Source organism: Centroberyx gerrardi, chromosome 18 (assembly GCF_048128805.1).
Source record: "Centroberyx gerrardi isolate f3 chromosome 18, fCenGer3.hap1.cur.20231027, whole genome shotgun sequence".
Lineage (NCBI taxonomy): Eukaryota > Metazoa > Chordata > Actinopteri > Beryciformes > Berycidae > Centroberyx > Centroberyx gerrardi.
Genome location: NC_136014.1, coordinates 26,209,602 through 26,236,611, shown reverse-complemented (window position 1 = coordinate 26,236,611; position 27,010 = coordinate 26,209,602). Strand labels below are relative to the sequence as shown.

General features: G+C 42.3%; 1 protein-coding gene across 3 annotated transcripts in view; it reads left to right on the top strand.

The window, feature by feature from the left end:
- LOC139920320 (unconventional myosin-VI-like) overlaps positions 1-27,010 on the top strand; it is a 149,286-nt gene that overhangs the window by 22,104 nt on the left and 100,172 nt on the right. For all 3 annotated transcript variants that reach the window (XM_078289974.1, XM_078289973.1, XM_078289972.1), the window contains exons 2-9: positions 5,572-5,706; positions 13,341-13,410; positions 15,288-15,361; positions 16,485-16,614; positions 19,086-19,191; positions 20,258-20,313; positions 20,408-20,505; positions 21,364-21,528. In XM_078289974.1, the coding sequence (XP_078146100.1) occupies positions 5,590-5,706; positions 13,341-13,410; positions 15,288-15,361; positions 16,485-16,614; positions 19,086-19,191; positions 20,258-20,313; positions 20,408-20,505; positions 21,364-21,528 (816 nt within the window). In that variant the 5' untranslated portion in view covers positions 5,572-5,589. The remainder of the gene's footprint in view (positions 1-5,571; positions 5,707-13,340; positions 13,411-15,287; positions 15,362-16,484; positions 16,615-19,085; positions 19,192-20,257; positions 20,314-20,407; positions 20,506-21,363; positions 21,529-27,010) is intronic.

Sequence of the window (27,010 nt, the reverse complement as noted above, 5' to 3'; positions counted from 1 at the left end):
GTTTGATAACACAAAGGTTTTAGTTGGCATCTTTCTTGAGTTCTTTTTTTAACTGTGAGGAATGATGAGACAACGTACGTTACTTGAATCTCTGCTTCAGCATTTTATGTTTTTTATTCTATCATACTGCAGCTTGGCAGTCAGCACCACCGATACTTTCTCTGGGGAATGAAGCTTTTATAAACTTTTTGTGTAGACGTTATTGGTCCCAAATACCTGATGGACAACTTGAACAAACGCATGTTCCTCTCAGTCAGCGCTGCCTAGAGCAAAATGATATCCGTCTCACTCTGTTTGTCTTTTTCCTTGGCGTGGTTTCTCACCGCCTCTACTTTTTTTTTCTCAGTTTGGTCTGAACATAGTGTCAAGACATTTCAGAGCATTTGAATTCACATTTTCGACATTTAGACAGCCTTATCCAGAGTGATCTACAATGAGTGGAGCAGGTAGGGGGTTCAGTCTCTGGATCAAGGATACATCAATAGGAAACATGGCTACTAATGAACATGTTAGTTGTTGCTGGACTCGAACCTGTGACTTTTTTGCTACAGGACAGTTTCTCTAACCACTCGGCCTCTCTGACTAGGCAATCAACATCTCACACACAGTATAATTAGGTATTTGTTTCTATGCATATCTCTCACACACATAATCGGAGGTAGGGGTTCACTATCTTGCTCAACGACACTGTAGCTGTTGGTGGGATCGAACCTGTGACCATCCAGTCACAGGACGGGCTCTCTGTAGTCACCAGGCCACCCAATTAAATAAAAGAGCCGATTGTACTTTATATAGACGTTTACGGTTCAATTTTAAACCCTAACTGAATTTAACAGTCTCGCAGCGTAGCCCTCAGCAGTGGAGAGCGCTGGATTGTTTGCCCGGTTATTTTAAAATGAATGAAAGTCCCCATTCAAAACTCCATGGTGTTATTGAGTTTGCAGTTTGACGGCGAGCCAAGATGTGAAGAGGGAGCTGTTGAACGCTGCGAGCAAGCTTCAAGTCTTCCACAGCTGTGCGCATGGAAATTGTAAGGCAGAACTGGGCTGAGTGTTTCAGTTCTCTACTGGCAGCCGAGTCGCCGCTCAAGTGACCTCATTCATGCTAATAGGGTCAGTATGCTCCTCGCTGGCATTACATTTACTTTTGAGGCATTTTGGCTGATGCATAAAGCTGAGTGACTAACACTGACTGATCAGGTAGGGATTTGTTGTCTGTGACCGTTACGCTGATCCATCGGAAAGCAGACAGAATTACTGACGATAGATTTTGATTCGTTGGTTTGTTGTGAGCGTCAACATGGCGGCGAGGCAGAAGAACGGGAAGCTTTGCTCATAACGGAGCTGCTTGATGGAAAACAGAAGAAACAGACTCTACTGTATAAATTCAATCAGAAACTGAGCTGGAAAACCTCCAGTCATCCCAACGCTCCACCAGGCTTTCCTTCTTTGTCGACTCTGTGTTCGCCACTAGTTTCTACAAAACAAACGTAGGAACGCCTCTGATTGGCTGAACGGATGCTGACGAATCTGTGTGTCCAGAAAAAGTTCAGCTGGGTTGAACTTTCTGTCCGTCAAAACGGATGGAAATCTGACAGACGGAGCGTCATCAGTCCTGTCCGGACAACAGACAGCTGTCAGTAAAAATGAATTGAAATGAACGGAGACGGACAGACACAACGGGTCAGTGTGACCGCCGCCTTAGGTGACGGGACAGTCTGTCTAACCACATTTTTGATGTTGGCAATCCATCAGTGACTCTTTTCTTGAGTATGCTTGGGGTAATGTTTTGTCTTCTACCTTGCTTCAATTGCCATATTACACAGTGAAAGTAGAAAATGTGCTCAGTAGAGACAGACCTCCTCCATGTCTGACAACACCCCGCAAGGAAGTTATGCACCTTTTGGTGATATGCCACGCCCACCACCACGCCCCCTTTTGGCCAATCGACATGAAAAGTTAATCAGTGCTTCCTTGGCCCATAACCAACCTTCATACCAAGTTTTGTGCAAATCCGTGCCCAACTTTTAGAGATATCCTGCTAACGGACGGACGGACGGACGGACGGACGGACGGACGAACACACAGACGTGGGTGAAAACATTACCTTGGTCCTTATTACCTCCTTGGTCGAGGTAATAAGGAATTCAATTCTTTGCATCACTCTGAGAGACATGCAGGTACACATTTCAGCAAAGAGGTCAGAGGTCACGGTCAGCCAGGATTGGCAACCCTAGAGCATTCAAGGGTTTAATGTCTTGGTCAAAGTACGGACACATTACTGTTGGGATTGATCCTGTGACCTTCCAGTTACCACTGAGCTAACAGCCAGGCCATTGTCCCACCAAGAAAGGCTATACTCCACATCACTATGGCTTTGGGAGAATCCGTCCCTTTAGTGACAGTTTGACAGGACTTTTTTGTCGAAGGGGCCGAAGGTTTTTTGTGTTGCTGAGTAGGTGATTCCCAAAGCGTGAGCTGAATAACTTGGTAACGGAGCATTGAAAACCTCCCTGCGCTGAGACTGGAGGCCCAGCCAGACTGCAGGGCTTCGTGTCTGAGGCAACAGAGAGCGGACAGGACAAACTCTCCGAGCTGGAAAACCACGACTGTAAGCAGAAAGGAGAAAGAGCCATTGAGTGTGTTTACATGCACATTCATATTCTGCAATGTAATGTAAATGCCACATCTAGTCTACAATTGTCGGAATAAGTTTAAGGGACAATAAGTGAGATTTTTACTGCCCCATAGCACAGTGACCATAATATTTCTGTTGGCTCTTGATAGTGTTTTTGATCAGTACCAATGACTCAACAGTACTTAAAGTCCCCACGAAATGAACTCCCATTACTTTTACTTCCTGGCAAACAGATTATCTTTATTGGTGACCTCATGCTGCACCAGGATGTCTAAATAAAAATTCCAGCTAATAAAACCACCACCCTCCCATCAAGTAAAACTGCCGTTCTCTCCCTTGATTGATATCCCATTGGTTTACACTTTTGAATGATCCCTCACTGCATTATACCCCGCCTCCAACATCCTGTTTCAACAGGAAATTACATAAAATCAAGGAAGTAAAGATGCTGTTTCATGGGGTCTTTAACCAGATGCTGAGATTTCGGGCTTTAAAAACTCACTTTCTGGACTGTATTCGGTTTTGAAAGAAAAACTCCCCACCCGTTTGAAGACAGTCCACTCGGGACACTCTGGAGCTGGCAGGGATTCAGTGTCTTGCTCAAAGGCACTTCAGCAGGACGTAGGCTTGTAGACACGGGGCTTGAGGTTGAAGGACGGTCTGTCTAACTACCATTCCACCCTACCAATATGCCGTTAATAGTGTGATAATGGAACATGTAAACACTTGTTAACACAAGTCACACAAGGTTTCCATCTATATATTTGGTATATCCTATTAATTTGTATATACTGAGATTTGTGATCAGGATATGAAGACTCATACTGTATAAACGGCGTATCCTAAATATGATCTGTAAAGAGATATGACTCAGATTCATTTGCTCATGCGAGGAATCTAGCTTGGTAAATTGGTTGCGGTGCAAATAGCAGACAGACAAAAACAAAACAAACAGTAAAGTGGCATCCAGGTCAATATTCAGACACAAACAATAGGCAATAAGCATCCAAGCAGTGCAATTAGCAGTTAAAATCGAGAATAGCACTATAAAATATGAATGTAGATATAAAAATATTCAGAAATACAGTATTAACTAGCATGCTAAGTGCTCAAGGCAGCTCATCCTGAATAATAAATGATCTATGAGCTGGAATAGTGTGTGTGTGTGTGTGTGTGTGTGTGTGTGTGCATGTAAACACACTCTGATCCAGGGGCATCACCGCTGGCTCAGGTAGTTTTTCCTGTTTCCTCACACATGCAGGTGGTTTGAGGTCTGCTGTCCCTCTGGGCTGCGTGTTCACCTCCACCTGCAAACCACACAGGTGGAGAGGAACTCACTGCTGCTGGAGTGGATCTGTAGACTAACGCTCCATTTTCTGAGTGTTTTTAAAGCCTTTTCTTTTACTTATCCTTCAGTAACTGTCCAAGTAGAAGCATACTTTTGAATACGAGTAGTATGAGTAGTGAGTACAGTGACACATGACATTTACAGTCAAACAGTCACTTTGAACTCCTGTAACTTATTACTTATTATTATGTTTTGTTGATAGAAGCTAAAAAGCAAAAATTACTAAACCTTGGACTTATATTGATCAAATCATATGCAAGGACCCTGCTGAGTCCATCGTTTTTTGGTGAAAGATTTGGGAAAATACACAATTTTTTTATGATTTTAGCTTCTTTTTCTTTTAGTAACAACAACTAGCCTGCTAACAGAACTTTTCTTAACAAAGTCACAAATCACTGAGTTGTTTTTTTTACTTTAGTAATTTAATAATAGTTTCACTCTGACTTGAGGTAAAGTTATCTGAAGTAGCAGAACCTAACTTGAATAAAATACTTCTGTGCTGTTTCCATCCCTGGTGACCCAGCAGAGGCCCTGAGTGTGTGAAGAAGTCCCAGAGGGAAACTCACTCATTCTATTACTGCATCGCTGCAGAAACAGGATCAGCTGTTAGTTTGACTCAATAACAACATAATTGGTTTGCTGGGCGCCACAAAGCCCTGGAGAGCTTGGTAAACATGTGAGTCGATACACTGCGTGTAGTCTAGTCCACAGTTAGAGGACTGGGCCTATTCTTGGATTTCCATAACTCACACAAGCTAAACTAAAGGGACAACATTCAATTTGTCAGACTGAAACAAGCTTGGAACTATTACAGATGTAAACAATTAAGGGCCACACATAAAACCTTTACAGCTCTTGCCAATTAAAATTTTGACTACAGAAAGTAAGGAAATGCGCTTTACATTTTGTCCCAGCCCTGGAGAAGTGTGGGTATTCATTTGAAGGAGTTTTGCAAAGTTTTTGGCTAATAAAGTAAGATAAAATGGCCAGAAATACTGCCCCAAACACCTTTAAATGCCCCAAACACCTTTAAGATCAAATGGTGGATTTGCATCGAGCTGTGGGATTGTTTTGGATGCCAATCCAGAAAAATGACATTTTTATGTACTTTGTTCCCTTAGACTCCACAATGAACCAAAACTCAGGAGGTGAAACCAAGTAAACAACTTGGAGTGGAAGTTTTTTCTGAGTGTTGCAGCGTTTCTGCCCTCTAATCATGTACATTTTAATTTCATATGCTTAATTATGACTTTACTATACCTCCAGAACACTTTCAGTCCTGCCTGGTTCAACAGATAGTTTATGGCACTGAATCTGCTTAGAGTAACTCTTTCAGGAAGGAAGACAAGAACGCTCATTTGCTCCTTGGCTCCCATATATTTATTACACAACGGGACTTCACCAGGCTTCAAGCAGCCATAGTGCCGTGAAAGTGCCATAAAACTCGCTCAACACATAAACAACCATGTAAACTTTTATTTCAAACAAGAAGACAGACACAATTGCAGTGTTTTTTCAGTGACCACATTGGTATGGTATGTTACACCCTTGTAACTGTCCCCATGTTTGTGTGTGGTGTTTTCCAGAGCCTTCCGAGCGGTGCGATGGAGGATGGGAAGCCGGTGTGGGCGCCCCACCCAACGGACGGGTTCCAGCTGGGAACCATAGTGGACATCGGGGCCGACAGCCTCAGCATCGAGCCTCTCAAACAGAGGGGAAAGGTGAGGGGACCCGTGTAACCGCTGCAGAAGCCCTACTGTACTTTTTACTGCGTACTTGCTGAATTGCTGCTGCACTTTGGACTCATCTCCAAGAGCAACTGTTTGGACAAATTAAGTTTTGATTTCTTTCCAGCTGTCAGAACTTACAAGGAAGGACCTGGGAACTGTCATTTGAGATCATTTGGTTCAAAAATGGTCTCCAGTACTAATGCAGGATAGATTACAGGGTAAAGTAATACAGGAAGACTTGGCTGCCACTGTACATGTACAAAAAGCACAACATTCATACAACCTTTAAAGTACCTTTAAACTTCTTTCTTTAACCTTTTTGTCTTAGTGTTCACCTATTCACCAATACAGGCCAAAGAAATGACAAAAACTAGGCTATTGATTTCTAGAAATATTATATCAAAATTAACAGTCTTTTCCCAGATGGGCGACGGAGGCGGAGAAAATTCCTCCACAACCATTTCCTCCATATCTCATTAATATTCAAATAAGCCCCTCCCACTGATGCTTCCCGCTCCAACTTTCTGTTTTATTTGGAAATACGTCAATACACAGAAGCAAATCACGCTCTCCGTGACACTTCATGGGGGCTTTAAGGCGTAATCATGAAGCACGATGAGGGCTGGGTGTCAAAATATGAAATCTATCAGTGTCATACTGATTTTGGGTATCAATATGGATTATTGGATGCATTGAAACACATGGAAAAGGTTAAAAATGGTCAGTTCTTGCGATGAGAACTTATACTGCCTAGACATATCAGACAGGGCCTTTCCTGCTTTGTTCATTCAAAGCTCTTTTCTCCTGCCAAGCCTTACCTAATACTCATTTTTTATGGTTTAATGCGTCATGTAATCTCATGTGGAAGAGGTCACTGGAAGTAATAAAACATCATTAATTCATTCACCTCCAGATACTGTAGCTGGTAGACGGCAGGCTTAATGTGCCGTCACCTGCCGGAGCGCAGGATGAATCTGTGGCATCTGAAGTCAAGTGGCTGTTAGAGCAAGACAAATAGGCTTTCCTCGATATTTCCCCCCATTCTCCTCTAATTCACTTTTCCGCTGGCTGAAGTGCCATATCACTCTCAGTAAAGCTCTTAACGGTGCTGAGAGCCGGTCTCCGTGGTAACCCCTAAGCTTCCTGTCCCGTCTCAGGTAATCTTTCCCCCCGGAAGGCCTCGTTAACTGATTGTTCCCCTTCAAACAGTCTGCCGGTTAATTCTGTTTACGTTTTCCCTATAAAACACAAGACCCTGTCACTTTTTAATGGGGACAAAGCTCTCAGGACAGTCAGTGTGTTTGCACTGTGTGAGATCTGTTATGTAGGTTATGTCGTGTAATGGAAGAAACGTTTTTCACAAAGCTCTTGTAGAAAAACCTTCATGTATTTGTCTTGCATTAGTGCTGCAGGCCAGTCAACTCTGCTCGAGTCCCAAGTCAGTCTCAAGTCTCAAGTCAAGTCCCAAGTCTAAATGTAGATTACCAAGTCAAGTACAAGTCAAGTCCATGTCATTAATGTCAAGTCTCAAGTCTAAATGTAGAACAGCAAGTCAAGTCAGAACAAATCAAGAGTCCAGTATCAATTTAATATCTTAAAGAAAACTAAATATCTAGGACTTTTCAATGCAATATGGTTTTAATAGGATAAAAACTTGGTAAGAGCATCATGAGTTTGATTTCTATAATCAGTTTCAACTTCAATAAATTCAATCATTCCATACAAATTCAGAAAACAGAATTTAAATTCAGTCGTCTGCTGGAACAAATCTCATCACTTTCAATCTAAGTCATTTACACAAACACAAGATCTCAAGTCAAGACTTTAGAAACCTTTTCAAGTCATCAAAGTACAAGTCAGAGTCAAGTCCCAAGTCACCAGAACCCAAGTCAAGTCCGGTCTCAAGTCTTCTCTTCATGCATCAAGTCTCAAGCAATTAAAACTATTGACTCAAGTCCAAGTCATGTGACTCGAGTCCCCACCTCTGGTAAAACTAAATCAGTATATTCTAATATAAAGATCTGCCTTTCAAACACCTGACTACCGGTCCATTCCCTGTAATTTGTTGCAGCTTAAGAGACCAAAACTTGATTTTTCCAAGCAGTTCATCTTGGGGATGGAATAAAACTACAGCAGTTATTCAGCGAGGATGCAGTAAAAAGTGGAAGTTGTACCGTCTTTACATCTGTTGCATCTTTCCTATTGTACATGCTCTTCCTCAGGACCCAGGGATATTTGCTCCATCTACAGTATTTGCTTATTACTGTAGTTCTGACCCTTGCACTCATTACTATTTGCAGCTTTTAATGTAGGCTGGGCTTCTAGGAATTTTAAGCTTTTCCACCGTTGCACCTTCAGATCAGAAGTGAAAAAATGCGACTCACACTGATTAGAAAACATCAGATCTGTGTCACATGTGAGGGGGAAAAAAACAACACAATTACCACACTTCCAGCTGCAGTGTGGACGCGGCCTGAGTAATGGACGGACACATCCATCCTTCAGATCTTTGCTCGGTTTCAGCTTCCGGGGCCGCGGCGGTGGGCCGTGACAGTCTGAGTCGGAACAATGTGCAGCCTGTCCCGCCGCAGCCAGTGTGTGCCAGTGTCTGACGGCGTGTTCGCTAACTGGAAAACCTCCTTGGGTGGACGTCAAGAGACAGAGAGGGGGGGGAGGGGCCGCTCAGTGCATGATACCGTGTCATGCTGTCCGCCACAATGGCCGACTGTGTGGGTGACGCACCTCAAACGCTGGCCGCAGTTTGCCTCAGTGTTGGTGATAGAGAGAATGGTTTTAAATTAGGGTCGGAGAGAGGAGGCGGCCGGTGTCATCTATTGGCCTCTATTGCCGACCAGTAGGAATTGCAACAGCATTGACAGGTCTCTGGCCCCGCCCCTCTCACCCCTGCTGTCCCCTTGTGTTACGGTGGCCTGTAATTGACACAAGCTGCAAAGTCACAAGTCGAAGTGTCTTGAAATGCCAGTGTGAGGAGAGACTACGGGCCAGAAGTGAGTTTGGAAAGCTAGAAATGTCAGCAGTCTAAGAGCCTAACCTCTTGCCAGGCCGTCCGTATAAATACAAATTTGTTCCTAAGTGACCTGCCTAGTAAAATAAAGGTTTAATAAACAAAATAAAGTGCTTGTTGAGTGCTTGTGAGTTGCCCAAACACCTCCCAGAAGTGTCAAGAGGACGGCATTTTGCAGCTGGAACAGGCCGGTAAAAATGGCAGGAACAGATATGAAATGGGAGAACAGCAGAGTGTGGACGGATTTAGAAACCACCCACAATACTGCAAATAATCAACCACAAGTAGCACGTTTAAAACAGGATTTAAAGGTATTGCAGAGTCATGTAAACATCTTAATCGGAGTAAAGCCTTACCGTGATTATTGGCCATAATCCCATTATTAGTGTGCATGTAAACAGTCATTGGTATTGATCAACAACCCTATGAACTCCCGGCAGATTTTATGCTACGGGGCAGGAAAAATTACTTATTGCCCCTGTGTGTCTTTGGATATTCCTTTGAGACTGTTTGTGTGCATTGAGCCAGAGGGGTCAGAGTGATCCAGGTTTAGGGGTTCAGGATTTTGCTAAAAGGCACTTGGACCGCCTGACCGGGACGCACCCATCAGCTGTTACAGATCTTCTGGTTACGGGACGGTCTCTGCCCCCTGCTGCGCTTCACTCTGCCTCGGAGTTTGGCTTTTCTTCAGATTAGCGGCCTTGCGTCACCTCCCCCCTCCCCCTCCCCCTCCCCCACCTCCACCTCCTCCTCCTCCTCCTCCTTCCCCATTTTCTCCTCTCTCTCCATTCTCCTCACGCGGCTCGGCGCTGTGGAATCCGGCCAGTTTGGGCTGAGAATGTGGAACATGCCGCCGCTGGAAAGAATGAATCGACTGTACGTCACCTTGGCACCGCGGCCTCGCCGTGTTAAAGGCCAGCAGCGCCTCTTTAATTGGGCAGATTAAATGGCTTGGCCGGCGGAGAGAGCCTTGTCGAGCCCCGGGACCCTGCGGGAGCTGGCTGTGATTGGCCTGTAGATCACAGAAACACAGCACCGACCCCCCACCCCCCCCCCCACCCCTCCACCCCCCCCCTCTAACACCCCTGGGGTCACATGCGTTCTCACAAACCTCTCCAGTATTAGTTCGACATGGTCAGTTTCAGCTTACAGAATGTGAAACGTGCGGACAGCTTTTAGGCCCTTCTTATGAAAGTAAAGTAAAGGTAGAATAGAGGCAGAGTACAGTAAAGCAGAATAGAGCGGGACGTTTGGTATCTCTGAGGAGCGATTTGCATCCCTGCAAGCACTTGATGGACGGTGACTTGCAGGATGTTGCTAAGTTCAACAAAATCTGTGTTTTTAACATCATGGAAGGTAAAAATTCATGTTAAAGCAGCTTTGGAAACAATTTTGAACTGATATCAGAAAGATATTTAGGTCCGTCGGTGCAGGCTGTCATATCTACATCTACTCAATGTCTTAATGTTTGGTAGGGTTTATCAATGCAAGATCAGTTAATAGATACATAAATAACAACAATGTCACGTTACTGTCAGAGAGGCTCAAATGAATAAGGGCATCAGCAGGTATATCTGTTTAAAAAGACGATATCTGGCAGGATTTCTATTCTTCCATATATAGTTTGTACCTTCATGTTTAGACTTCTTCATTAAGCTCTGTTATTACCAACATTTCTGGAATGATTGACAGGGTTAGGCCTCCTAAGGGCTCGAGACCCACGCTGTATTTTCAAGCAAATAATCCTCGTCATGTGACCGGACCGAGTCAAACAGCATCTGGAAACACTTCATACGGTTTGTTTCAGACAGCTGAAGTGTCAGATCGGTGGGGTTTGGCCCGTTTCACCGGACAATACGAGTGCCAGAAAGTTTAAAATATGTGAAAGTTAATTTAGTGTACTGTAATCGACACCTCATCTGCCACTATCAGTCGTCCGATGTGGCCCATCCCACCCATCTGGCACTTCAAGCAGGTTAAAACAAATGCATATAATCATTTGCAGCAACTATAGACTGTGATCACTGATTTTGTGTTTCTTGTTTATGTTTTATTTTACAGTCTTGCAGTCGTCTGACAGCAGAAACAGAAATATATATCAGTGACAGCACCTGTATTGTGTTAAACTCTGATGTTGAAACACAACATCAGTGATCACAGACAGAGGAGGAGACAGAAAGCTGGCTATTTAACACTGCTGGCTATCTTAGGATGGGAAAATGAGAGCAACCCACACACTCCTCCAAAAAATATGGAAAATGTCCAAACTGAGGCTAACCAATGCAAAAATATGTGTTACAAATTGTGCTGCAGTGCACAATTGCTATCATATTGTGATAAAAACACACTCACAGAGACGTTTGAGCAGCTTTGGCAAAGGAATTCAGAATCGGCGTCTTTCGGAAGGTGTGTCGACCTCAAACACCTGCGATGAACGTGCCCCGCCCACCTCTGCTCTCAGGGATTTAGCATATTATACTGTTTGTCCCATGTAGGGTGTGTGTGTGGGTGTGTCCTCGTCCAGGTTGTCCCAGCTGCTGTGGGGTTTCAAACCAACAACCCTCATGATTCCACTTCACTGACCTTAAGGCTTCTGTTGGCCCGTCGATTTAGTTTTATAAAGAGTTCGGATCCAAAATGAAATCTCCACCATCTGAGAAAAGTGACACCTACGCTTAGAGAAAGACTACATATCAGTGAAGCAGGTTATGCAACACTATTAAAGTTATTATCTGCCGTGAAAGTTCTGCTTTCACATTTTTGAGAACGCGATCATCCGGGTTTTTTTTCAGTATTGATGAACGGTGATTGATGCTTTTCAGGCAGCAATTTTTCTTTCCCAAATGCAGCCAGCGAACAGTTTGATGCTGAACAGATGCTGAGGTGACGGCCTGCGCCAACCTGTGTGATGAATAATGAAAATCCAAAATGAAAGTTGAGACAGTCGTCCGTCGCGTCGTTTAGTGAAATCAGGACCTAAATATCTTTCTGACATCGGTTCAGAACGGTTTTTTAGCTTTTAGGCCATTCACATGAAAGTAAAGTAAAGGTAGAATAGAGGCAGAGCACAGTAAAGCAGAATAGAGAGGAAATATCTCTGAGGGGCGATTTTCTTTACATCAACAAAAAAAAGTTTAACACACAACACAGAACATCGCACCAATCATTTGATGGATGGTGACTTGCAGGATGTTGCTGAGTTCAACTTCAACCCAAACTTTTAGCTTTTAGGCCGTTCTTATGAAAGTAAAGTAAAGGTAGAATAGAGGCAGAGCACAGTAAAGCAGAATAGAGCGGAACGTTTGGTATCTCTGAGGAGCGATTTGCATCCCTGCAAGCATTTGATGGACGGTGACTTGCAGGATGTTGCTAAATTCAACAAAATCTGTGTTTTTAGCATCATGGCAGGTAAAAATTCATGTTAAAGCAGCTTTGGAAACAATTTTGAACTGATATCAGAAAGATATTTAGGTCCTGATTTCACTAAACGATGCAGGTAGCAGCTACGGACGTCAACTCATCTTTAATTTCGGCTTTGGTTTTGTGAAATCTGGACCTAAATATCTTCCTGGTGTCGGTTCAAAACAGTTTCCAGAGCTGTTTGTTTGTGTAGACGTTGAACTTGGCCTCCTGCTCATCACCCTGCGCCAGACGCCTGCTGGGTATATTTAGCAGTTTGGAAAGGAAAGCCCTCACTACCTGTGTGTGTATGTGTGTGTGTGTGTGTGTGTGTGTATTGTGCGTTTACCGGACAGTGATGGTGGTTAATAATGCAGAGTGGCTGCAGCCCGCTCTGCTCTGGAGGTGTTGACTGGCGTCCCCCTGCCCCCCCTCATACACACACACACACACACACACACACACACACACTCTGATCCTGTTACCTCCTGCCTCCAAATAATTCATCAAGCCTTGATGTGCGGAGCGGCAGTTTGAGGCTGCAGCAGCTGGTATATTTATCCCTCGAGAGTCGGTAAAAAAAAAAGACAGAAACTTGAAATAGTCCTAAATCAGTAAGAGGACAGACAGAAATAACTCTTCAAAAGAATGGAAAGAGATGACTCAGACACTTGAGCATCTTTTGTTTCATTTGATTTTGCTGCAAAATTAGGTATTTGTCATTCGAGGGAGTGTGTAACTTAAGCAGTGATGCAATGCTAAATAAAAAGCATAATCATCCACCAATATGAACAGAAATCAGTAATATTTTTTAGAAAAAGCGTCAATATATGCCTTTTTTCCCTCAAAAGACCCCCAGTTTGATACAACTTACTATGATGTATGCTGCAAATTTAGCTCTTGAAGATATATGTCAGCCTAAAAAATGTGGATAAACTCTATTCTGCTTAGTTCCTGAACACTTTTACAGTCTGGATCCTGTATATTTTGGAGATATTCAATAATAAACTTCAGTTAGTGATTTATTTTCTTGATAAAGTGGAAATTAACTTTACTCTACTTCACTCACCTGTTGAGCTGCGGTTGTCATTCATACAAAGAGCAGTAATGGAGAAGAGTGAAAAATTTGAACTTTTCTACTTGTATGTTTCCTAAAGCTTTGACGTTGATCGGTTCTCTTCTTGTTTGTGTTTTCTCGCAGACCTTCCTGGCTGCCGTCAACCAAGTCTTCCCTGCTGAGGACGACATCAACAAACATGTGGAGGACAACTGTGAGTTTGTCTTTTAATACATCTGCACTCTTCCTTCCTACCTGGGGTGTAACTGATGTATCAGATATGATGCTTTGTTTCAGTTTGAAGTTGAATTGAGTTTTTTTGTGATTATTGCGGCCAAAAATGCTTGATTTTTGCTGCGGCTTTTCTCAAAAATTGCGATACAATTTGCGAGGTTTTATGTGCTCTTTCTGCGGTAAAATTGTGGGAATTGGGAAAAATTGCAAGCAAAGGAAACTTTTTTTTTCTCTCACTCTCTCTCTCTCTCTCTCACTCACTCACTCACACACACACACACACACACACACACAGCCTCCCCCTATTCTCTCCCACTCTCCGTTTAAGCTATTAACTCTTCCAAGAGCTTGAATTTTGCACTCACCTCGATTCTTGCAGCTTTTGTTTTGTTTTGCACGGTCTATGGCAGTAATTTTTGTTGGCAGGTGAGCTTTGTTCATCTTCCACCTGAATGCGCGCTGCGATGACATCAGTTACCACGACACCGAATGCGACAATTGGTCCAAATCACAAGCGGTCTGTTGATTTGGCCATTTCATGCGGAAAAGTTGCGGCAATTTTGCAAAACTGCAAGCTCTCGCAAATATTGTGGAGATTTCTTGAATTGAAAAACTACTTATCAACTCAGAAAGTTCATCTTCCCAGCAGCAGCATCCCTGAAAGGTTGGGCCAGGCTGGTGTTTAATCCACATTACATCACTGAGCTTTAATTGACACGCTGTCCTCCAGTGACATGGCCGGAGGACACATTTACAGCTGCACTACGCAAGATCTTTACATTAAATACACTCCTCTTGTCAGTGTAAATCGCTGCAATAGAGAAGAGTGTCCCATCCCCACTGACTGAAACCTGTAGATTCAACCTCTTTTCCCCCCAAATGAAATCCTGATGTTTGGACAAAGGAAAGGACGAATCAAAAATTGAGAGTGAAATCCAAACTGTCTCCTGACCAGCGGCAGAGAAAGCTGGACTCAGCAGCGTTAGATCTTCTCCTCTCTCGTCTCTTTGGTTTCCTTTGGTGTAAAGCATCACAGACCGGGTATTGAAAGTAGGGATGTACCGATGCCACTTTTTCAATGCCGATACCGATTATGAGTATGAAAGTTTAAGTACCGGCCGATACTGAGTACCGATCCGATCCGTTACTTTTACTGAACAGTGCAGGCTTACTTCCTTAGTTTGGGGTCAATGGACAAAATTATTGAGATAAAATCCTTGTTTTTCCCACTGTTTGAGAAATACAGGCTTCTATGTGCCACAAATGCATAAAATCAAGACAGTTTGCTTTTATTTCTTACATGTTACTCATGGCTTTCGGTATCAGATTTTAGTCTTGGGTAAAATCTCCGATACCGATATTCCATTTTAGCCTGGTATCGGCACCGATACCGATACCAGTATCGGTATCGGTGCATCCCTAATTGAAAATCAAATTTTGTTTACCCTTTGCTGCTATTTGTAGTCGCCAATGTATAAAGTTGCCTAGTGCAGCTTTAACATCGGGGTGCGTTCAGATTCCGGGCTACAAAAGATACAAAAAAAAAAGTAAATATAACTACTCTGCCTTCCCTCTGCTCTGATTGGTTTGTGCTTTACCGCATCATCAGAATGTGGGAAAGGCTGAAGCAGCTGAACTCCTTCTTAATGACTCTGAAAACCAAAGGAAATTGTGCAGCAACATTTATATTTTTGGGATATTTGTGAAATGAGATACATAATAAAATCAGTTTTTTGGTGAAGTGCCCCTTTAAACTTTAATAATGTCGTGTGTGTGCAGTATTATTATCATAGAGGTTGTGCATTGCAGTTTTTAGCCCTTTAAAACAACACATCCTGTTTTGTTTGTGTCTCTCAGGTTCTTTGATGTACTTGAATGAAGCCACTCTCCTCAACAACGTTCGTGTGAGATACAGTAAAGACAAGATTTATGTAAGTATTACATGAGTGAAAGGATTACAATTAATACATATTAATAATAGATATTAAATATCAAATACTAGCTGGTTCAAATACTAGCTGCAAAAAATCCTTAGTGTTTGTTTCATCCTGCTTGGAGCATCGACTGGGTGGAGCCTGCATACATTATATATATATACACACACACACACACACACACACACACACGCGCACACAAACACACACACACACACACACACACAGGTACTGTCACTGACTTACTCTATCTCTTGCACACACACATCTCTGTTTCTCTCTCTGTCTAACACACACACACACACACACACACACAGCCACCTCTATGCTATGTCCCTGCAAGCCATTGTGCCACACACACACACACACAGACACACACACACATGCACACAGGCATACACATGAAAACACACACACACATGCACAGGAACATACATGAAAACACACATAGTCACTAATTCATTCACTGACACTCTCTTTCGCTCTCTCTCTCTGTCTCTCACTTTCTCATGCTCTATAACACACACACACACACACACACACACACACACACACACACACACACACACACACACACACACACACACCGGGGCTCAGGTGACCTCAGTAATGACTCGTTCTCAGCCTCTGGAGTGACGGAGCAGCAGCTGGTCGGAGTCAGATTTAGGGCAAAGAGCCATCTAGTGTCAGAAGGAGGAACAGCTTCAGTCTGGACCGGGACGGCTGCTCACACACTTTCATGTCCTGCACCCAAAAATACACACAGACCTCCATCTGATTTTATCAAACAGATCCAAATATGGGGAGTTTTGATGCTGATTTAGTATTGAATTGTATTTCCATTTTACACCCATTAATGTGAATATGAGTACATTTCTTGCACATCATTAGATTAGATACACAATATATATATGATATATATATATAGCCTACTGTATGTGTGTGTGTGTGTGTGTGTGTGTGTGTGTGTGTGTGTGTGTGTGTGTGTGTGTGTGTCCTATACGGTATAAGAGTATCTGAGGGTGGAATGTTTATTTGTTCCAACATGAAGTGCATTTTATGAACTCATGTTTTTCTTCTTCTTCTTCTTCTTCTTCTTCTTCTTCTTCTCCTCTACCAGACGTTTGTAGCCAACATCCTGATTGCAGTGAACCCGTACTATGACATCCCAAAGCTCTACTCTCCGGACACCATCCAGCAGTACCGGGGCCGCTCGCTGGGCACGCTGCCGCCGCACGTCTACGCCATCGGTGAGTGAAAACAAACGCACCCGCTGCTTCTTATTTCAGTTTTAACCCCGCCCTCCTGCCCTAAACCCCACAACAACGCTGTGCAGCTGAAGGGTTTCTCTTCTAAATTAAATATCTATTATCTGAAAGAAACTGATGCAGAGGTGTGATGAAGTCAACTTTGCTTGAGTCCCAAGTCGGTCTCAAGTCTTGAGGCACAAGTCTCAAGTCAAGTCTCAAGTCTAAATGCAGATTACCAAGTCAAGTCCAAGTCAAGTCCATGTCATTAATGTCAAGTCTCAAGTCTAAATGTAGATTACCAAGTCAAGTCAGAACAAATCAAGAGTCCAGTATCAATTTAATATCTTAAAGAAAACTAAATATCTAGGACTTTTCAATGCAATATGGTTTTAATAGGATAAAAACTTGGTAAGAGCATCATGAGTTTGATTTCTATAATCAGTTTCAACTTCAATAAATTCAATCATTCCATACAAATTCAGAAAACAGAATTTAAATTCAGTCGTCCGCTGGAACAAATCTCATCACTTTCAATCTAAGTCATTTACACAAACACAAGATCTCAAGTCAAGACTTTAGAAACCTTTTCAAGTCATCAAAGTACAAGTCAGAGTCAAGTCCCAAGTCACCAGAACCCAAGTCAAGTCAAGTCAAGTCTCAAGTCTTCTCTTCATGCATCAAGTCAAGTCTCAAGCTATTAAAACTGTGACTGGAGTCTCCACCTCTGCTTCTCTGACTAAAATAAGTGTCGGTATAAAAGTAAAGCCTGTTCTGGTTTATTTACTGTTAAAGTTCTGAATCATCTTTCACAACATCTCAGATTTGTGTTTATCTTCTTGATGTATCTGCTGCATGTGGCAGGAAGACGTTCAGTTTCTCTTGTTTTCTGCTGACGCTGCCAGACGTCGTCTTGTAAGGAAGCAGCTCACTGCTCATTGTGATTAATGTTAACAGGTCGGGGGGCAGATACAATGTTCTTATGTTTTTTTTTTCCATTATCTTTTATTGCAGCGTTTGTTATCTTGTGTGTTGCGTCCCCAGTTTGTTGTTTTCTTCGACTATTGATTTTCCCTCCGGTGTGAATAAAATATCTCTCTGTGCTTTTTTTTAAGGCCTTTGCCTGTAAAGCAGTTATGTTTTTGCGGATGGAATCATCTGTTTTTCTAATATCGACTGCTAAATTTCTGTTTCAGATAGCAAAACTTTTCTAAAATGAATAATTTAGTTTGTTTTGAATGAAACCCTTCACTTATTATTCACATTATCACATTTTTAGCGTTTTCGGGGGGAAGTGATCCTTGATTTGTTAGTGAATCAGTGAGTGAGTCAGGTACGCAGCGGTGAGAAAAGGCAGAAATTAAGTACTTTTTTAGATTAGATTAAATTAGATTAAAGTTTCCAAAGCTTCAGTTACCCAAAGGGAAACCTGGGGCAGCGATGGCACTCCAACTGTGGGAAAAAAAGACTCAGTCACCTCAATTATTCTTTTTGCTTTTTTTCAGTTTTTGTTTTCATGGGATGATTTTTGTCCCGCAGCAGAGTCTTTTTTCACAGCTGGAGCGATGTTCTTGCCTTAGTTTTCTGTTGGGGAAATTATTTGACAGGGATTGCTTTGTCTAAGTTTGGAGAAGGGAATTAGGGATATTTTCTTTTCCTTAATTAATAATAATACGTTTATTTATATAGCACCATTCATACATACAATGCAACTCAAACTGCTTTACATAAAATGGATTGATTAAAACAGTAAATGGATTAAAACCGCTTTCCTCACAGTTTTCCAAAGCTGTTTTCATACACTATCAGTCAAAAGTTTGGACACACCACATTTTTCTTTATTTTTTACTATTTCCCACATTTTAGAATAACAGTAAAAACATCAAAACTATGAAATAACACAAATGGAATTATGCAGCGACCAAAAAAGTGTTAAACAAATCCAAACTATCTTATATTTTAGATTCTTTAAAGTAGCCGCCCTTTGCCTTGATGGAAAGGAAAAGGCTTTGGAAAGAAATTCATACATAGGATCAACTTCACTATTTATATTTGTCTAAGAAACTCATTTCAAGTGTTTAAGCAGAAGCCTTTAGATCAAAATGACTTTAAGAGAATGAAGAACTTTTGACTGGTGGTGTTTGATGTTTTACGATGCCACAACATCATATTGTGATAGATTTGTTCCTCCTCCTGCATGTGACTGTGCTGCAGTCTCAGATCTGTCCACTAGGGGGCAGTCAGCGCTCAGATTACCCACAATGCTCCAAACTTCACACTTATTCCAAACTTCCATCCAGAGTGACTCATCACCTTTTTATATTGAAGGGAAGCAAAAAAAATTTTGTGTTTTTTTTTTTGGAGTTTAATATCAGCTTCATTATTGAGGTCAGGTTTGTGTCCTTAAGGCAGAGAGTGTAATCTAACAGCTGCTGTGTGTGTGTGTGTGCGTGTGTGTGTGTGTCGGCTGTCAGCTGATAAGGCGTACCGGGACATGAGGGTGCTGAAGATGAGCCAGTCCATCATCGTCTCGGGGGAGTCCGGCGCCGGCAAGACCGAAAACACCAAGTTTGTGCTCAGGTGAGAGAGAGCTGGAGCTGACAGAGAGTCTGAGGAGAGCTGCTGTGAATCCTCCTTCAGTCTTAAAGTTTCTGCTGAAAGTCACAGAAAATCCAAATGCTTTGTTTTTTATGAATTCATGTGTTTTACAACTAAGAATGAACTCTCCGCACATCGACACTGGGTTCTGGTTAAGTGCTGAACATCAGTTAAACAGTAGAACCTGCACACCGAAGTATTACTTAACTCTTTATTGCATGACAACGTTTCGATCCATGATGGATCATGATACAACTTGTTTCACATGCATTTTATCATATTAAATAATGGCTTTAAGTTGCCTTTTGCATTTAACAGCCTCTTTTCCACACTGAGGTCTAATGCGGTTTAGCAGAGCCGGGGTCGACTCTAAATCTGTCCAACACAGGACTGAAAACACTGCTGCTTTATTCCAAACTGCCTCAAAGACCTCAAAAACAATAGTTATTAAAAACCCAAACCGATTTTTGTTATGATTTATTTGTTTGTTTAAATGTATTTTATTCATTTTAATTCACAAGTGATGTCAGTTTTGAAGTGCTTTGGCAGTTGAAGCCAGTATTTAATGCATTTCCCAGATTATCTTTTGAATATCATGGAATCAAGTCAAAATCAAATCAAATTTTATTTATGTAGCACCTCTCAAGTGCTTCACAAACATGGTTAAAAACAGTTCAGTCATGAAAAAGAAAGCCAGTGATAAGAACAAGATAACCAACCTAATAAAGGACTAATATTTGAAGTGCATAAAGTAGAAATATGTGTGGTGAAAAACATAAAAAACATTCAAATGCAGCAGGAAGAAGGTGTGGTCTAAGTTTGGCTGGGATTGTGATGGACAAATCATCTTGGTTGGTAGCAAGATGTAAAAAGAAATGTTTTTTTTTGAATATATTGAGTGACCCCCGTCCTGAATAAAACCCTGTCCTGCCCTGTAAAGGAAAACAAACCACATGAACCAATACTGAACTTTACAGAGCTGAAAAAAAAACACCAGAAACTCAACTTTCACACCAGAAACTCTGATGAACTTTTCTTTCCACAACAGATACTTGACCACGTCTTACGGAACGGGTCAGGATATAGACGAGAGGATAGTCGAAGGTAAGAGTGACTTGCTTGTCTCTCCGGTGAGCGCGTCTCTCCTGCTGTGTGAGCTTCAGGTTGTAACTCCGGTCTCTCTCTCTCTTATCGGCAGCAAACCCTCTGCTGGAAGCTTTTGGAAACGCAAAAACTGTCCGGAACAACAACAGCAGCCGCTTCGGGAAGTTCGTGGAAATCCACTTCAATGAAAAGGTACTGCAAGTTATATAATAATAGCAGTTAACTTTGTTTATGTAGGCCTAGAACTTTAGAGAACAGAGTGAAACGATAAAACAGTTATAAATGAAGTATAATGCCTAATATCGATATATATATTTGGGATAAACTGTTTATATTCATCTTCATATTCAGTTTATGACACATGAATAAACAGAATATTTCCACTATCATCATGAGCGCTTACTTTATGTATTTGATTTATTTAATTAGCATTCATTTTATTTACTTTCTGTTTTTTGGAGAGAAAAAAAACAGTTGTAATTTGGATCAGTATCCCAGTTAATATCAATTTTCATTTATTTTCATATTGCACACATTTTGGTATTTCATATGCGATGTATTTCTCATATTTTCTTTCATTTTTTGTCTCAGTACTTCATACTGCTATATTTTCAGAACCTGCATATATGCTGTAAATCCATATATTTCCTTTTTTTCCCCATATTTATACATTGTTACCTAATATGTTCTATGTTGTAATTATCGGTTGTGTTATTTTATACCCTCCATTTGTTTTGTTTTTATTTATATCTAATTTTTCTTTGCTGTATCCTATATTTTGCTGCGGCAGTGACTCAGTTTCCTCATCTAAACCAGTTGAAAATCTAATATCCCTGGCAGCTTATTAGAATTTTTCATTTCATCCATAGTATATCTTTAATAGGGATAAGACCTTATCTGTGTTATTGTAATACAATATGACATTTACATGCGCCGACAAATGCTGTAAATGCAATCAGTGTCTTTTTCTAACGTGCGTACCGATATGAGTTAGTTAGTATTTGGGATGCTGAAGTGTTCTGAGCTCGCTGGTGTTCGCTGTGTTCCCAGAATGCCGTGGTGGGCGGCTTCGTGTCTCACTACCTGCTGGAGAAGTCGAGGATCTGCAGGCAGAGCTCGGAGGAGAGGAACTACCACATCTTCTACCGCCTGTGCGCCGGAGCCTCCGAGGACATCCGGCAGAAGTTCCACCTCAGCTCGCCGGACGCATTCAGGGTGAGAATTTATCATATATATATAGTACAACTAGCAAATGAGGAACACTTATCACCCACTCTTGTACATTGTTTCCTATTATTTAAGTTCCATCCAGGTCAGGGCGTTGACAGATCAATTAAATTTAGAAAGTTTTGAAAGTAAAACATTATGATTTACTGTGTCAAATACCTTCTTAAAATCTAAAAACACGGCTCTGACAACACCACCTTTATCGAGATGACTTTTGATTTGTTCACCAAAAAAAGCAATTTGCCGTTTCTGTCGAATGATGCTTTTAGAAACCAAATTGCATTGGGTGTAGAGTAAATTCACCTTCATTTGCAATTTTAGAAGCTATTGGAAGGATACTAATGGGTCTATAATTTGATGGGATAGATCTTTCACCTGATTTAAACACAGGGGTCACTACTGCAGCCTTCCATGAAGAAGGAAAATAGGAATTTGAATGACACACAAACAGCGACAAACGCTCTGTGATTGGACTGCTGTTCCAAGAAGGGTAGAAAGACCTGTGGTTACTTTAGATGAGCATGCTTTGTTAGAACTGGCTCTTCTTTCTACTGAGTGTTTCACATGCTGCCACATGATGACACATGATGACACATGATGACACATGATGACACATGACGCACCATAGTCCACAATATTCCACGAATCACATGGGATACGTTCACACTACAGATGGAAGTGGCCCAAATCTGATTTTCTTGCCTACATGTAGGGCTGGGTATCAGTACTCGATACCTTTTAAGGTATCGACCGAAATAACCCAGTACCAAGTAGTATCGAAACTTCTCCAGTCAAACGATACCTGCATTCGATACTTTTTGTACACAGATCTAGAAAAAAATGACTATTTGTATGGTTTTGCTCGCAGCCAATCACCGCAAGCGTTCTTCGATTTAATGCGACGTGTGATTGGCCCGCTACCGCAGCAGCTACAACCCATACAGTCTGTGGTGAAGTCGAGCGCGGTGTGTGTGACGGAGTTGGCAGTTCATCGTGCCGAGATGCCACCAAAATGTAAAAAAAAAGGTATCGAATGAAGTACTCTATTGGTATCGGTATCACTTTAAGGGTACTAGTATTGGTACTGGTATCATAATTTTTTAAACGATACCCAGCCCTACCTACATGTGACACAAATCAGATTTTTTCAAAGATGTGTGAACAGCAAAAAAAACTCAAGGAATATCATCTTTTTAATTCCGATTTGGGATGCATTCGTATGCACTCCTAGATCCGGTAAATATCTGATACGCAGCGTACGACCGGAGTCTGACCGGTCAGATCGCGGTTCATGTGGTTTTTCCCTCAGACTCCATGGTGCAGATCACCGGCTCTTCTCCTGAACACATCTCATAGCTGCAAAGAAAGCTAAAGCCATGCCTGCCTTTGTCCCTTTTTTTGCCTCCTCGCCCTCGTCTTCATCAGCAGACAAACTCTCTTCCATCCAATACAAATATTCCTTAAAGTGAACACTTGGAGTGCAGTTTCACCAGCTTGCATGATGTGCTGTGGTGTCTGGCAAATCACCTCATTTGTTGTTGTTTATTTGCGCATGCGGGTCGCTTCACAGTAGTCAGATATAGTGCTGAAACGATTAGTCGTTTAATTGATTAGTTGATCGGCAGAAAATGTATCGATAATTGATAATTGATTAATCGTTTTAGTCAAGTAAAAATACCAAACATTTGCTGGTTACTGCTAAGATTTGCTGCTTTTCTCAGTTTCTCATTATAAAATTAATACTTTGGGTTTTTTTTGGCTGCTGGTCAGACTGAGGAAGAAATCTGAAGAATCACTTTGAGCTCTGAGAACTTGTGATGGGCATTTGTCATTATTTTTTACATTGTACAGACTAAATGATTATTCAAAAAAATTCTCGATAGATTAATTGATAATGAAAATAATCATTAGTTGCAGCCCATGTCAGATAGGTCTCTCTAAACTTTGAACTGTGTAATAAAGGCAAAAATGCCCCCAAAAAGAGACACTGCTCCAGTCTCAAGACGTGTCTCGCTGCAAAATCACAAAGTGAATGCGGACGCTGGGTAAGCATCCAAGAAAATATAAACAAACCAAACATGGCAGGTGTTGGCAAGAAACAGTTTATCTGTAAGTGTGAATAAATCTCTTGGCAGTGTGTTTTTATTTTTGCACTTGGTTGTTTGCATCTTCGGACGAGCATGTTTTGCAAAGGATCTGTTATGATCCCATCAGTGACAACAGATGGTAAAGTGCATCACACGTACAAAGGGAATCGAACCCTTAACTTTGGCGGTGTAAGTGCCTTGACTACACAGTTAATTGTTTTTAAGTTAAAGCTTGAGACTGAGATGGGAGTTTAGATGTTCGTGCTTAATTATCATGACTAGAGGGGTCAAGACTAGGCTTTTTAAGAAACCTCTAGACTCACTGAAAGAGCTTATCCAGAGAGATTTAGGGCATGTTTGGAACGGTTCTTCACACTCAGCAGCGTTTACTCCATTAGTTGGGTTCGTTTGTCCAGGTGAGAACAATGCCATTCGAGCTCGGTATCAAATAATGGCACCGAGACGCCTGAAAATGCGGGTCCCGGTCCTCTAACAAGAGAGCTGCGGTGCGGTTCGTTAGGAGTGAGGACTTAATCCAACCAACTACAGGAAAAGACCCCAAAGCGCAATGGTTTATGGGTAGAAGGAGATGGATGTTGACATCTGAATGCCAGCAGTTCCTCATGCTCGGAAATGAACCGAGGGAAAACCACACTCTGGACTGATGCTCATATTCAGCTGTTTCTTCATGTGTTCTTAACCGGTCTGAACCCCCAAGAGGGTAAATTGCAGTACGGAGCGCAGACGAGTCCATCATGCTTTGGTAAAATTACTTAGGGCCTGGAATCGGATTTGTATTGAGAATTAAACCCTTTGATGCCATGCTGTACTCACTGAGCTCTGAGACCGGGACACTAGATGGCAGCACTGAGCCGGCGTTGAGCCCGGCTGCTCTTGGCACCAAATCCTCATTTAAGCAGGAGTCCATCTGTCGGGGCTCTCAGGCGCTGTGCTCTCTCTGTTTATTAGCAGGCAAGAAAGTGGAAAGAGGGCAGAGGTTGATCAAATTGTCCCGGCCTTGGCAATGTTTACCATCAGCTTTTGTTTTTTTTCTTCTTTTAAACCTGCATCGTTCACCTCTGGACACCGGCGGCTACATCTACAGTAATAGGGGCAGTGAAAGTGGGTAATGCAGAGATAATGGCTGTGACATTTCTACTGATCCTCAAATTAAACTGTGGGGAAAACTATTGACCTTTGACCATCCCGCCTGTCAGCACTCTCTAGTTCAAATAGTTCAAACTCTCTTGGAAAATACATTAAGCTTGTCAAATTGCAGAAACCAGATGGTCCCAAGTACTTAAGAACTAAGCTTTTTTTCATTATACATAGAACAGATTGACATTAAATAGATTTTAAATTATATTACAAGATATAGGCAAATAGAGAGAGTAGAAGTATGTAGGCGAATAGGGAGAGTGATACAGGCAAATGCAGAGGAAAATTACAGAAAGCAGATGGTTCAAAGTACTTGAAGGCTTTTTTTCATTAGACAAACACCAGATCGACATCAAAAATAGATTTTAAACAGGCTTCGACTTCGACTCATCCGTTTCTGCTAGAGCAAAGAGAAGAGCTGAGTCACACTCGTCCCCACCACTGTTCGGGGGTGGTGGGGGGGGGGGGGGGGTCTTTTGAAAACACTTTCTTCTTTTGCAGAGTCATCCCTTCATTGGCAGCATCTCAATTCAGTAGTCTATTCTCACCTGCGTCATTTGCAGGCCTTAAAGTGCCGGCACTCACTCTGTTCCCCGGCAGCGTCCCCCTGCGAAGGATTACAGCGCCCAGAGTTAGCTCAACAGCTTCTAATGGGTTCATATATCTACAGTTTTCCCTGCTGGTCTGGAAAAGAAGTTACTGTATAATAGCTGTTTGTTTGCTCATCGAGTAGTCTGGGCTCGCAATTTGCGCGGTGCTCCATAAGTCTTGTTTCCCCCGCCGTCGTGTTTGATGTGGTAAATTCAAGTCCTGGCAGATTTATTCATGACGGTCTTTCAACAAAACGGCTTTGTCGCGACGTGATTTACAAAGCGGCAAAGCGCAGATAAAATGCAGATAATACACGAGAGAACGAGTCCACAAATATTTTAAGACGTGGTGCGTGTGTGTCCGCCCATGTGTATGCCAGCTTGTATGAATTACTGTGTGTGTGGAGTAACTTGCATATGTGTGTTTGTGTGTGTGTGTGTGAGTGAGTGCATATAAAAGCCTCAGGGCGACACCAGGGTATATTGCAGGAGCAGAGAGTGAGCGACCGATTGTGGAGAAGGAAAAGAGGGGGGAAAAAATGGTGAATGTGTGCCATTTGCAATCTGCTGAAGAGATGGAGAGCAGAACGAGCGTTAAGGCCTCCCTGTGGCTTCTCCTGTAATGAAGGTTTTTTGTTTAGGTCCATCTGGCCAGCCAAAAGGACTCGCCTCTCCAAACAAGATAAGCCCCGTCTTAGAGCTTCTGTTGAATTTCTTGTTTTCCTCCCTTCACACCTGGGAAGTGTGTGTCGTCATTACCCTGTATCTCTGCATATAGCGAGGGGAGCCAGCTGGTGAAAAGCCATTAAAACCGTTACAGAATCAATTACCGAGGGGCTGAAAATTGCTTTTGTGCAAATGGAAACTTAATTATTGTGGTGAATTCTGAACAATCGAGACCGACAGCAACAGCAAAGTGGAGTGATGTGTTCCTTTCACCGGCACACACACACACACACACACACACACAGCAAAGATGGTGTTGGGGCTGAGACCTCCGCCTCCGGAACCACATGTATCCCTGCTGGCCTGGGATCAAATTCTGCCAGAACCTTATGGTCCAGTGTAGCTCGATGGGTAGAGCATGGCACCAAAACTGCCGAGGTTAGGGGTCCAATTCCCTTTTGAATCTCAATAGGTAGAGTAAGGTGCTAACACTGCCAGGATTAGGGGTTCAATTCCCGTTGTAGCTCGATGAGTAGAGCATGGCACTAAAACGGTGAGCGTTAGGGGTTCAAATCCCTTTGTAGCTCAATAGGTAGAGCATTGTGCTAACACTGCCAGGATTAGGGGTTCAATTCCCATTGTAGCTCGATGAGTAGAGCATGGCACAAAAACTGTGAGGGTTAGGGGTTCAAATCCCTTTGTAGCTCAATAGGTAGAGCATTGTGCTAACACTGCCAGGATTAGGGGTTCAATTCCCTGTGTTTCTCAAGGGGTAGAGCATGGCACTGAAACTGTGAGGGTTAGGGGTTCAAATCCCTTTGTAGCTCAATAGGTGGAGCATTGTGCTAACACTGCCAGGGTTAGGGGTTCAATTCTCTATGTAGCTCAATAGCTATGGCGTGGCACCAAAACTCCCAGGGTTAGGGGTTCAATTCAATTCCCTGTGTGGCTCAATGGGTATCGCATCAC